The sequence below is a fragment of the Vicugna pacos genome, chromosome 20, assembly GCF_048564905.1.
Source record: "Vicugna pacos chromosome 20, VicPac4, whole genome shotgun sequence".
Lineage (NCBI taxonomy): Eukaryota > Metazoa > Chordata > Mammalia > Artiodactyla > Camelidae > Vicugna > Vicugna pacos.
The window spans coordinates 36,872,512-36,887,556 of NC_133006.1; the positions used below are offsets into that span (position 1 = coordinate 36,872,512).

Sequence of the window (15,045 nt, forward strand, 5' to 3'; positions counted from 1 at the left end):
GATAAACTCTTGATTTGCAAGAAAGCCACCTGATGGAATTCCATTTGGCAGATCAGTCCCCAGAACTCTGGCCCTGAAGAATATTCATAAAATTGGCCAAAAGAAAGTCTGACAGTGATGAATAATGGAAGGTTAAGAGCAGATCAAGAACAACAGTGGAATGGGAGACTTCTGTTAAGATTCCATTAGAAGCTGGAGGTGAGGGCTAAGAGGTGAGCCCAAATTCTACTCCTCAAAGATGTGCCATTGGTCCTGTTTTTTTTCTTTATACCCTAACACTTCAGGTACTATTTTATGAATTAACAAGAGTTCGACTTCAGAACATAAATGACCTAAGTATCTATTTGGTAAGTCTGAGATAGTCTTCCTTCACAACACAAGAACTCATTCTCCATCAGCAAGCTCAGTGTAAGACCTGATCTTTCTTTTACACCACCTTTTCCTCTGGTCTTGTTCTACAAAGGTGGCAACAAATCTGAAATTCAGTGTTTTCTTTTAGTGCTTGGTGAATATCAAAATACCCAGAGATAGCTTACCCATCACAAAAACATTATAAAACTATTACCTCAAGAACCAAAAAGAATAAAATCAAAACAGAAAATTTCTTTTTAATCTCAAGATTTATACTTCATTCAAGAACTTTTTAAAACTCATGGTCAGGAAGGAAATATATTTAATAATTTGATTATTCTTGTGGTTGAAGTTATCTAGAAAAAAGAAAATACATTTCAATGTAGTAATTACATGAAATATGTCAGTATATGTGAAAAGAATGTTTACTTCCACTTTCCTTGCACAATTTTTAAAGTTAAGCAAGTTTTATTCCAGCAGAGTTTGTAACAATTACAAATAGTTGGGCTCTGCCAGCCCCAATCTCTTCTCAAGCAGGATAGTAGAGTCTAACTGGGTACCTAGTACTATATCTTAAAAATCTCTAACAAAAATTCATAGTATGCATAAATTTGGCAATAATCCTAAATTGATCATTTTTCAAATCCCCATAATGCCATCTGGTCTTTGTCAATAATGAGATCTTATCTCATGACAGGTAAGAGCTCCCAGAATACTTTGTAAAACACAGCACTGTGGGGAAAGACATGGGTAACAGAGTAAGAAAATCCCAGCTCAGCATTATTAGCTGTGTGGCCTTGAGAAGTTCCTCACCTTCTCTGAACTTCAAATGCGTCATATTTGTAAAGTGAAGGATTACCTTCATAATCCTCAGTAATCGCTGTAATTTGAAAGGTTACCGTGTTATAGAATACCTATGAAGTGTCTAGCTGATACTAAGCACTCAATAAATGGTAGTCATTTATTAGAAGTTCTTTAGAACAGTAACTCTTAGAAGTAGATGCTTATGTAGCCTAGCACTGGTGCTAGGCAAAACTACAAACCAGGTCAAGTTCATCTCATAGATTTCTTACTTACCTTTTCAGTGCTGCCTCCCAAATCCAATGTAAAACTGGCCCAGAAAAACTGACAAAAGGGCCAGAGGAAACATTTGAGTCTACAGTGAATGAGCTGCAAAGATATGTCATCAAGAGTCAAACTCCCCATAAAGCTTTTAAGACAGGTTTATTTATATATAAGTGCATGAAATTGAATACAGAAACTTTATTAAAATATTGTATATTACAAATTTTTAATCCAATAAATTCTGTGTAATGACATTTAAGTGCTGGGTTCACTTTTAACAGTTGTTTTGTGTGTATCAGTAAAGAGTTCACCCTGTATATTACAAAGAGGAGAGACACATGTGGACCTCAGAAATGGTCCTGAGATTAGACAGTGGATGATATTAATTGTGCATCTTTTCTTTAAAGCAATGAATCTGAACCTAGATCTTGTCTTTGCAGACCAACTTTCTAAATCAAACATAACTTGCATATATTTATTGCTGCCCCTTGAAGAAAATGAGTGGTGAAAAATAATTTAAAATAAAGATCAACATTTCTAAGGCTAACCTGATGCTTACCACAATTAAATAATTAAAATTCACTGCAAAATTTGTGTTCTCCAGGAAATTTATGCTATATACACAATGAGCTTTACACACGAATTGGAAATAAAAAATTGCTTATATAAAATTAAAAATCAATAGTATACAATATTTACAGCTTGTTAGGTATTATAAATAAACATACTTTTTAAATAACCCTCCAAAATTAAACTGTATTATGTAAACATGCAGTACACATACTCATACAAGGTAGTTTATAGTCTTAACAGAAGGGGGAAAACTGTGTTCACATAATGTAGGATACTTCATCACATATGCCTTTGTTTTTGTGCGTTACCCCTCCATTGTTTCTTCTTCCTGTCTTTAAGCTTCACAGTACATTATTTCTATAGTTAAAAAAAAAAAAACCCTGATGGTAAACATATTCCTAAAAGTTATGTGAAGTGTCTCCCTTGTACCACAATATAAAGCTCACACTGTTCACACTAGAATCTCTAGTTTACAACCAAACCAAATTTTAAAATCCCACATTTAACTGTCTTGACTACATTTCCCATTTCAAACTTACTTAGAAAAAGAAAAAAATAGACAAATATCACATCATGAAAATGTAATGAAAACAGTTGTCATCTGTCATAGTCAATGGCGAAAGGACTGATTTTTTTATTAAACCACAAAGAGCTCATTTAACTACAGCGTTCCTCAGCTTTGAATCCTCAGCAACAGGTGTACCAATTCTGAATCTTGCTAAAATCACTCTGCAAAAGTATCTTAACTTCCAAGGCACTAAGGCATCATTTAGCTTTTGAAAACTGCACTGTGGTTTACTAAATGATTCATCAGTGGTCTGAGAATTAACACAATTTGAAAGTGAGTTTTTAATACTTATCATGTAAACTATATTTTTGCTATATAAATAAAAACATTTTAATTAAGATAAAGTTGATCCCCTCATTCTAGAATGACTTGAGACACAAGTTAATACTTTATGGTAGAATCCTATGAATTTTACCAAGTTATTTGACTAAAATGAAAAATACTGTGGAATTTTATATTGTTCATCTAAATTTGTAGTTTGTGTGTCCATGTCTGTGTTTGGGACAGGGCCAGAACTTTCAAAATTCCTCCACCATTAATGCATCTAGTATCACAGATACTAAGAAAGTGTCCAAAAGCAGACTATCAAGCCATCCAGTATTAAAAGTAAATAGATCATTTTTTATTACTACTCAAACAAGTGCCTCTATTTTGCCTTCTATGGAGAAAACTTTAAAATGTTCCTTCCCAAAGATACTTAGTGATGATATATAAATAATTCAAAAACAAAGGAAACTTTTCACCATCAATAGTACTATCAAGTTACCATTCATTTACACAGGGCTCTAAAAAAGGGGATGATTTTTAGAAATTACCAATATATACTACATTGAGGAGAAAAAGTGTTACAGTTACAGTGATTATGTATTTTAGTTCCTCCTTCTATGTATTTATGTTACACTGCTTTCCAGTTTCAGTTACATTCCTAAATACAGTCCCCCAAAGGGGACAGTCATGTCACCATTGAGGGGAGATATATATATGGGTGCAGGATATAATCTAAAAAAAAAAACCATGTAGGAGGTCCATGCTTTCTTGACTTGCTCATAGTATTTACTTTTCAGCAAGATTATAGCTGCATAACCATAAGCTGTTAAGAACATTCTATTCTAAACCAGCACTTCTGAGTCTATCAACAAACTGTACCTCTGTTTAAACTATACCATGTGACATCTGTCTGGAAGGAGGAGGAATATTTTTAAGAAAGTGCTAAATTAGTTCTTAGAATCAAGAAAGGGTTATTATGTAAGTTCAACATACATGCAATGAATGTAAAGAATGTGAAAACGAGTCCCCTAAACCTGGGGGAGGAGACAGTTCCAGCTTAGTGTGCTCAGAAATTTAGGTGTTTCCACTAATTAATAAAGTATTAACTGGTATATTTCCACAGTTACTCAAAATAGTTTCTATAGTAAGCATCACTTCCTCTTAACAAGTTCACTGATAACATTTTTAGATAACTTCAGCAGCCTCCTCAAAAACACTGTATTGCCTACACTGAACAGAGACCCCTAAGTTAGAAGGGCAAACCTACCACCACACACAAAAATGTAGTATTACTTCAGGATGCTTTGTGGCAAGTTCAGTCTCACATATAAGGAAACACCACGTTTTGTAAGCAGTAAACATACTCAGTGTGTATAGTCTTTAACAGGTTAAGGGGAAGCTGCATTCACCTAATAGAGGTGCTTCACCAAGTGTGTCTTTGTTTTTGCGCGTTACCCCTCCAACGTTTCTGCCTATGTTTAAACTTCCCTCCGCTATAAATGCTATCACATGTTTTAAAAAATTTATCATTTTTTAATCAAATAATGTCCTTTTTATGCTATAGAGTCTTCCTCCACGATGTTATAAAAGGACAAGAAGGGAAATTACTAGTCAATTTTAACCACTGAGATTCTCACCCCTGATTATTAAAAGAAATAATCATTTGCCTATTTACCCAGGTGTTGCCAAACTTCTCTGCAATCTAGGTCACTAGAATTTCTTCAGTAATTTTCCACATTCTTCACATCTTAAAAACAAGTAGCCACTCTTTGAAGAATTCTGATTAAGACTTTCTGAGAGAAACATTTGTAACAGTAAGAGTAGCTTAAGAATATTTCAGAAAGTACTCTGAGCATCTTGTCACTTCTTGAATTATAAAATAGACATAAATTAAAAATAAAAGCATTTCCCTTTAAGTTAAAAACAACAAGTAGGGCTAAAGCACCTTTGGTCCATAGAAAGAGGGACATGGTAGACACCGCAGCCCAGTTCTGTTCTCCCACAGAATTGGCACTATACAGGGAAGCCACACACGGGGGTGGCGGGAGAGAGGTGGACAGAGGGAGGAATCACTTTTCCACCCCTAAAACAAGGATAGTAAGTTGCATATAGTAGAGATTCAATTAATATTGGTTGAATGAATCCAAAAGCAGCAAGCAAGCTAAAGTAAGGAGTAGATCCTGGCCACATCTCCCTTCTCCTTTTGTAACTCACGGTAAACACAACCTGATATTAAATCCCGCCTGCCCTGGCCATTTCCATCACCACCAATTCCCAAAAGTGCTCTTAGATAAATATGTGATTTAAAAAATAAAGAGGTGGAGAGGAGGTAAGGGAGGCAACATTCTAAAAGAATTTTTTTAGCTTCTTTCTTAAAATATATGTAGGAAAAATGTGGAAATGGAAGAAATGAATTTTACAAAATACTGTATTCGATCAGTACTCCAAAATGTAGTTTTTTAAAAAATTATGACTAGCCATTGATCACTTACTGCAAAATATTTATTAGTCTCTTAGTATCCGCAGGGGGAGTGATCCCTGTGGATACCAAAATTCAAGGATGCTCAAGGCCCTTACAGAAAATAGTGTAGTATTTGCATATAACCTGTGCACATCCTCCCATATACTTTAAATCATCTCTTGATTGATTACTTACAACGTTCTTATACAGTGTAAATGCTATGTAAATACAATGCAGATTCTTTGTGAATAGTTGCCGGAGTGGGGCAAATGTACGTTTTGCTTTTTGGAACTTTCTGGAATTTTTTTTTCCTGCATACGTCAATCCAAGTTGTTTGAATCCTTCAGTGCAGAACCACAGATATGAAGGGCCGACTGTACTGCTTTTCCATTCTTCTTGTTGAAGAAGTCAACAAGTGACAGGGCCTGGATTCCAATCTATGTCCCTGGCTTAAATTCCAGTATTCTCTTCACTATGTCACATAATATCTTAGTTACTAAAATTCCATTTGGTGGATAAACTGAGAAAAATCAGTATTGGGGGAAAACAACTTAAACTGTCAACTAGGAGCAAAATGTCCTCCCAGCTGCTTTAGGATTTAAAGCATCTTGGTAGCTCTTGGTGAACTGAGGGCAGAAATCCCATCTTGGTCGTCCCTGTACTTACTATAGAAAATACTAGGGAGAGCACTTTGTACACAGTAGATCCACCAAAAATGTTTACAAAATTGAATTAGTTGGTGTGTAAGTGCCATCTTGGGCACGTTAACATGGTGGCTCCACTCTCCTCATATTAATTATAGAGATTCTCTAAAGATGTCTTCCAAGAACATTTAAAAAATTCTTCCTGTTCCTTACATCACAAATATATGATACACAGGGCAGCTCATCTGTTTACTTCTCACTTAAAGTAAAAATACAACTCTTATACTTCTGGGGGACAGAGGAAATGTATGCTGCAGATACTAAGAGAGTACCACGGGTGACAAACGGTAACACTGTGAACACTAAGGTCTAAAGAAAGAATAACTAACCTGCAAGCACTGAACATGGCCCCACCTGGGACTTTATTCCAGTGGAACTGTCCCGCAGGGCAGACCACTTGCGCCTTCCTCATTTAAAAGATTTAAGCGTTACTTGTAGCTTAGGTGAGGCCCCCGACTAACTCCGCTCTATGACATTTCTGATCAGTGTGTTAACTGATTAGCAGTTAGTCTGGGCACACAGGAGTCTCTTCTTTGGGGAACTGATTTCACTGTCAGCAATATTTTATTTAGCATTTTTTAAAATAAAGAAGTATAAACTACAGAGGATTTTCCCCTTTCCTCCTGAATTTATCACAAAATTTACCAAGTCACATACAAATTTTAAGGTTTAACCCAAATACATACATGAGGGCTTTTGTCGTATCACAAACAAGGATCTCCAGCACTACTAAACCAAGAAAAATGTCCCCAAATTCAAAAATCTCAAACTTCCTCAAACCTATTTAAAAGATCATTCAACTGAGCAAATATATCAAATTTTCCACTACAACATAAAAGTGTTCATTGAACAAAAGCTTTCCAATTAAGACTATATTCATATGTAGCAGCTTTACATATATACGTATATAATGATATATATGTGTGTAGATATATACCATTAAACGTTTCTTATCTCTATAGGAAAACCAGTAACATTTAAAAAATCTCGGCATAGAAATAGCTATTAAGACATTTCATCAATTCACACTATTCAACTGCATTTCAAAAGATCAAAAACGTAACAGTTGCACAAAATTCCAATGGAAGTAACTAAAAACAGCAAAGAAACCAAAGATTCCCCCAAAAGTTAAAAGTGTCCCTGTGCGCGCACGCGCACACACACACACTTCATAACATAAAGCAACCTGATAATGAGATAACTGCAGGACACTCTACAAACTGATCCACCTCCTTACACTTTCATTCTAGAGTAAAAACAGGAGTTTCAGTCTCTTTGGTCTATGCAGCCATACACTTAATGTGTCCAAGTTATTTTCTGGCTAATTTTGGGTTCTGAACCATGTGCTCCATGTTACCTTGCTATGATACCTCTCTGAAATCATACAATAACCATATGTTAAAATAAATATTCATTTCTGTAGATCTAAAACAATTTCAACATGTTATTGATAACTCCTCCCAAAGAACAGGGACACTTTAAATTACTGAAGAATAACCAAAGTAAAGGAAGAACACAATTCAAGTCTAACAGAAAAGGGAAACTCCAATGGAGTTGGAAGATTTATGCCTAAATTTAATTTAGGAAAACATCTGGAATATAAAGAATACATGAAAATGATTTCAGCCTTGTACATAACAAAAAATAATCAATTTTAAGATTTACTTCAAAGATCTTTAAGAATGCATAGTTGCTTCTTGGCTTTTTAAAAACAAATTTCCAAGCCACAGTGTTATAAACCCCCAAAACTGGCTTCCATACTGGTAAGATACGCCCAACTCCTCATCGCTGAGTTGTTGATATAGCCTGCTTTTTGGTGGAGAAAAGGTGCCGTGGGTAAGAAAGTTCTTAAATTTGAATAAGAACTAATAGAAACTTAATTGTTACCAAATTAGGCTATAAAACAGTGAGGGTAAAGTATGCAGATTTGGACTGTCCTTAACTTCATATTTTCTGCAGTTGGCTCTTCCTTTGAGTTAGCATATATATAAAATTGTATCTGGTATTTTTAAAAGTCTCAGTGGGAGACAAATTCAGCCAGGTTCTGTGTTTCCCTTACTTCTTATCCTCTTAAAAACAACTGCATATTTCCAAAACCTCTTAAAATGTTTTATACTAAGGACTTTTTCATTCTAATAAATGTCATCACAGATGCTAGTAAACTTAAATAACAGCATAAATAAAGAGCTGGAGAACTGAAATGAAACACTCAAGTCTAGTTCAGTACTGCATTGATATGCTGAGATTAACTGCCGAATTTTAAAATTATTTATTATACTCCAATTTTTACTTAGAGAAATTGTTACCATGTACCCAAAGTAAGATAGTTTATTACTCTTCCTATATGACTTGTTACTTATCTACAAATGAAGCTTCTTGTTTTCACAGCCTAATTTAGGCCACTCTTTAAATATAGTTAATACTCCAGAATGAAAGACTGTTTATGTTTTATCAAAAGTTAAGACATATGAAACAAGTAATATAATTCCACTGAGATACTAATTATAAAGATGTTTTCTCCATGAGATACATGGCAAAAACTTTCTTTAGAATGGCGAAGAATGCAACATGCATTTCAGACTTACTTTCTTACAAAACTTATAAGAAATTTCTCAAATTGTATTATTATGACACACAAACTACAATCAATGTGTGACCCATAATGTTTTTAAATTCGTATCAATAGAATGTTTGTGTCCAAGGGAAACTATTAAGAGTGTTATTTAAGTGGGTGAAAAGGATGCACCCTACAGACCTACTTTGAATCCTTGAAAGAGTTTAGCAGTTTTCCACTAAGTTTTACTTTCCACATGAACTAAATCACAATAATGCCTAATTTATATGAAAGCCCTCAATCCCAGAAACGCTCAACAGTAAAAATCAAACAATTTGTCTCGTATTAAATGATTCAGTACGCAACACTCATACGGGATTTAGCATTATAAAACAAAAAATCTCACCACATCACCTGAACTCATGTCAAATATGTTCACAGCACTCATCTACATCTACACTTGCAATTTCACATGATCAATGTTTAAAAAAGAAGAGTTTGGCACATATATCGATTCTTCAAAACGTCCCTGTAACCTAACACAACACTGTTAAGAACGATGATTCAACACCAATGTTAACCTGATTGGCAGCTAAACAAGGTGCTTTTTCTTGTAGCTTCACAGAGTGTAATGCGCCTTGCCCGGGTCGGAGGCACGTAAGGTGCAGTGCGGTAGTGCAATCACTTGAACACCAGAGGGCGATCTCTCCACACAGCTCAAGGCCTTATGTTCTGACCTGCTCCTTCCACATTCTTGTACAATTTCATTCCCACTTGTTAATAATGCCGTTTTCAGAGAATCTGTATATCTGTTTCCTTATGTGAAGTAAGACATTCCCACAGAAACCTCAAAGTGTGGCGAGGATCCTTGAAAAGGAGATGATTAATGTCAGTACAGTCTGTCCAACGCCCCACACGAGGGCTTCCAATGGGGCCATGTTCTTCCCTGCTACTCTGTAAATGCCAGCTACAGCCGCACCTAGGTGAGGAAGCGAGAGACAGACAACACAGTCATTCATTTTGTAACACGCTGCATGGTTGTAACTTACGATCTCTTTTCATTTTAGTCAAACAGAATAAGTCATCAATCATTCTCATTTTATAATTTTCTATGAAAGAGTTTCCATGTGATTGGTAACAGTTACACTCTAACATACCACATTTACCCACAGTTGTAAAACAGGCTTTTCTATTCACCTGCAAAATACGTGTTTATGGTACATGCTGCACTTAACAACAAATATGTTCATAAAAAAATGAATAATTTTCTCTATTGTAATTGCTCAGCTGGGTATTGAACTGGCCCAACCTCATCAGCACTTTTATAAACACACAGTAGTTTATTAATAATTATAAACAATAATACAGAAAACTACACAATATGTCTAAATTAGTCAAGAAAAATTTAGTATTAAAGGAATTATTTCTTTCAGTAAAATGAATTCTTAAATCTTAAAATACCAGAATAGTTGACTAATGTATTCGACAGTCTACCATATAAAATAGTTTATTAAGTGTTTTAATAAAGCATACAACTATAAAGTTACTTGGAGACTAGCATCTTGACATCTAATAGAAGTGGAAGATGAACCTGACATCTGTTCTGGGAAAATTTAGATAATGTGCACTTCTGAGAATGAAAATCTCGGGGTTACAAAGGAGGCTCAGAGCCCTGCCTGAGACTCTGATTCAACATTTCATCTTATTAGTATAGTATATATAATGATATATGGTATCATATATACATTGGTATAGTAAATATGATAAATGGTATCTAAGTGGCTGATTTTGAAAGTATATTCAGAAATCATAAAAGGAGGAAACATTTACATTGTAGTTATGCCACCTCACAGGTTGAGACAGCCTGAAAACTTTTCTCTAGAAAAAAACTATATATTCTAGAATGGTCAAATAAAAAGAACAGAAATACATTATTTGAAGACATTGAATTATAATTATTTGAGATAGAAATCTACTCATAAAAATTAGCTAAGAATTAACTCCATAGTTTACTTAAATTTTCCAAATAAAAATTATTATATTCCTCTACAGAAGATATAAATAGGAAAAGTAAATCATTAATCTAAGTCAAGGACTTTCATATACTTATTTTTAAGAAGAAAATTAAAATATATAATACATTTATAGCATACTATGTATCTTGCTAGGAACTTTATAAATATCATCTTAAATATCATACCACACCTGAATATTATTACCTGTTTTAAAGAGGGAAAAACAGAGGTTCAGACAGCTTCAATTACTAGCCCAAGTAAATACAGTATGTAAAGAGCTGGAGTTTCAATCCAGGCTAGTCTGGCTATAAATCTCCAAATCATTCTGTCATTTCACATTTACAAGTGAAAAAGAGAATAGGAACTCAGAAAATAATAAAGTAACTGATAATTATCTCAATATTAAATAAAACTCTTAGTAGCATTAACAGGTACTTAATCAAGTAATAAACTTCACTAATACAACTGGTCAGATCTTCAAATTTTAGAATTGGATGATATTCTTTAAAAATTTTAAAGATCTTAAACCTTCTTTACCATCAGAAATTATATTTAAATAAACCTGAAAAATACTGTTTTTATTTGGATTTACCCTAGATTTCCATGACTATCTTCAGTTTTAAAAAAACACAATTTGGCCTCCATTTCTCCAGCACTATGTTTTCAAAAATGATCCAAGAAGTGAAAAATCTTAAGCAATTACTAGCTCAGGCTGCCTGGAAAGGGACAAATCTGTTAATTCAAACATCCTATGCTTATATAAGGTTAAGAGCATGGATTTTAGAGCTAGACTTGTGGGTTAAAATCCAAAGTCCAGTTACACTGAGCAATCACTTAACCCCTCTGTGCCTTATTTCCTCAGCTGCAAAATGGGGGATATGACGATTAAGAGATAATACTTACAAAGGGCTTAGAATAGTGTCTGGTACTAGTATATGCTCCAAAATTTGATTAGTAGTTGTCACAGTAAATGAGAAAGGTATCTCCAACCAGTGATTCACCATTCAACAAATGGTGTGGAACAACCGGTAGCCATTTGGAAGAAATAAATTTAGGTCCCTACTTCATACTATTCTCCCAAATCAATTTCAGATGGTTTAAAAAACTAGATGTTAAAAACAAGTAAAACATTTCACTTTCAAAGGCCATACTGTTTGAGAAAAAACAAGTAAAACTGCTAAGTAACCCACTTTTCTTTATAATCTTTCAAGGAACAGAGGATAAGATCTTCAAGCCTATAATGATGAAGGCAGAAAAAAATGAATGAAAAAGTACAACTACTATAAAACTCCAGAGTTTCCACAATCAAGGTAGACATTTATAGCATTATACAGAAAATAAAACAAAACTACCATTTTCCTCCTAGTGGACAATCAGGAACTAATTTGTAAGTCACAACTTCCCTCCAAAAGCAGCAGATTTACAATAGTTCCCATTGCACCGTCTCATTTCACAGCCCAGAATCACCACTCAGAAAAGACTGTTCCGGTGGAACTCTAAAGTCTAAAAGAGCTGAAAGAAAACAATTGTGTGTGCCTGTTAAATGATTCTGGAAACACTGCTATTAAATATTGAGCAGTTATGAAGGAATATTTATAAAAATATATGTAGATTATAAAAATAATAACAAATTCCCAAGTACCACCATCCAAATGAAGAAAAGAACACTGCTATTTCCTTTGAGGTTCCTGTGGACTCCCCTCAATCACATCCATTCCCTCCTGAATTTGGCTTTTATCATTTCTTTGCTTTTCATCAGCCTTACTACCTGCCTAAACCTGAAATATATATTATTTAGTTTCTGAAATAAATGAATTTTATATAAACTGATACTGTAAGTATTTTGAATTTTTGGCTCAATATTATTATCCATGTTGTTGTACATGGCTACAATTCACACACTTCCACCGCTGTACACAATTCCAAGTATGAATATACACAGCTTACTGATCCACCCTACTGTGGATGATATCTGTTTCCAACTCTTAAAAATGACAATCCCTGTTTCTGTGAACATCCTTGAACATGACTGCTGGCACAGATACGCAGTCAAGAGCTTCTCTGCAACACGTGGGAAAAGGCAGAATTGTTCAGCCCTAGGTTATTCATCTTATGATCTTTCCAGAAAATCAAATTTTGCTTTGTTATTAATTTTCATAAACTCAACTTATAAAATTTAACAGCGTTTCTTTACCCTGATAATACTAAATGATGTAATCAAAAAAGACACCATGCACAACTATAACATGAGTTTAGGTATTGATCAAAAATATGCAACCCTCCTATTGAGAAGAACATTTTTAAACTCTAACAAAAGACACAGAAGACAATCTGAACAAATGGAGATATATTACATGCTCTTGGGTGGGATAGTTTAATATGTCAATTCTTCCCAGAGTAACCTCTACATTCAATTAAATCCCCATAAAAATCACAGTTACACTTTTTGAGGAACTCAGTAGATATATTCTAAAATTTATATGAAAGAATAAAGGTCCACCAATAGTTATGTAAACTTTGAGAAAGAAAAGAAATGAGAGACCCAGCACTACCAGATGTTAAGAAATACTGCAAAACAACAGAGACATAAATGAGGACTTGCTGCAAGAATAGATAAAAAGACTAACAAATCAGAGCAGAGTTCAGAGACAGAGCCACATACCTTAAGAACATAATGCACAAAAAACAGTGAATCAATGGATGCATTTTTTTAGTGAATGGTGTGATAAAAAATTGATTTACTATATGGGAGGAAAAAAATATACCTGGAATCCTATCTAATTCCAAACACAAAGATGAACTCTAGACCAGAAGGCAAATTATGACCTGAATGTCAGACACCTATTTTTGTAAATAAAGTTTTATTGGAAAAAGCCACATCTATTCATTTACCTATGTCTATGGCTGCTTTTATGCCTTCATGGCAGAGTTGAATAGTTGTGACAGAGACCATCTGGCCTGCAACGTTTAAAATAGTTACCATCTGGCCTTTTAAGAAAATGTCTGCTCAGTCCTGTTCTAGGTAAATTAGAGACCTTAAAGATAAAACTGTAAAATTAACAAAAGAAAATATATCAGAATATCTTTTAACCTTGGTGTAGGGGAGAACTTCTTAACTAAAATTCTACATTATAAACTATAGGCAAAAAACTCTTTAAGCTGATTACATAGAAATTAAGGATTTCTGCTCATTAAATAACATCATAGATGACAGTACTGAAAAAAGAGAGAGGTGATTTGCAAAGTTCAAAACCAACAAGACATCAATATCTCTAAGAAACACCTATCATTTAATAAGGAACAAGAACCCCAAAAGAAAGGCACAGAATTTAAAGAAGCAATTTGCAAAAAAAGGAAATCTAAATATATAATAAGAATAGAAAGAGATGCTTGAATTTATTAGTAATCAGAGAAAGGCAAATTAAACCAACACAGAGATGTCACTAAACCCTCAGACTTGCTAAAATTAGATACCTATATGTCAAATAATAGCATTATATACAAAGCCATTTTTCCCCAATTCTGGTATTAACTAAAATGAAAAATCACTCCATTCTGGAAATAAAAATCTAAGAAGTAGTAAAATATAATAGTAGTAAAACAGAACCATCATTTGCTGAATTGAACATACAGCTATGAGTGTGCTATCACTCACAAAATGCATTAAGAAAATAAATGTAATTAAAAATTTACAGTGGCTAGCTTTCTTAATTCAAGTGTTTGCAGGTCAGAAAATTAGCCAGAAAGGTTTAAATGTCTTATTGTTAACTTGTACAAATTTTCACTTGAAATTTTATCAGACATATTAGTAAGCATTTTTAAATATAACACTGTAATTTCTAAAATCATTGGCTTATTTTATTCTTGACTGAATATACATACACATCATTAGAGATAAATAGAAGTAGAATCATGCTCTCTTTAAAGTTTTACAATGATTTATGCCAATAAATACACATACTACTATCGACTCCTGAACAAACTGTTCCTTCTTCCTTCCTCCTCTGTCACGGTTCCACAGTTACAGCAGTGGCCCACATCAAAAACATTAGCAGTTCCTTTCATGTCTCTCTGTATGCCACCAGTGAATAACAACCAATTTGGATTTTTCCCTTTTGCCATAGTCCTTACATCAACTCCTTTTCCAACCCACTGCCACCAGTCTAGTTCAGATCCAGCCTCAAATTCAGATTGCAGTTAATGCATCAATTCCTCTTCTTTCCTGTTTTTCCTCCATTCTCTCCCACCCTCTTTCCTCCTTTCTTCTGCTCTTCCTCCTTCACTATATCCATCCATCTAACCAGTATTCCCTGAGTATTTGCTATGTTCCAAGTACTGTTTTATTGCTGGAGATACAGCAGTGATGAAGACAGACCAGGTCCCCACTCTTTCAGAGTCTTCTCTTAGTTCTCTATTCACATATATTCTATATTCAGCTATGAAACAAATTTTTCTATTGAACTGCCTTGCCCCTTGCCAACCCCATT

General features: G+C 34.2%; 1 protein-coding gene across 1 annotated transcript in view; it reads right to left on the minus strand.

Moving 5' to 3' along the window:
- Positions 1-1,556: 1,556 nt before the first annotated feature.
- Positions 1,557-15,045, minus strand: part of TMEM170B (transmembrane protein 170B) — a 29,004-nt gene continuing 15,515 nt past the window's right edge. The window contains exon 3 of the mRNA XM_006198639.4: positions 1,557-9,522. Coding sequence (XP_006198701.2) covers positions 9,392-9,522 — 131 coding nt within the window. The 3' untranslated portion in view covers positions 1,557-9,391. The remainder of the gene's footprint in view (positions 9,523-15,045) is intronic.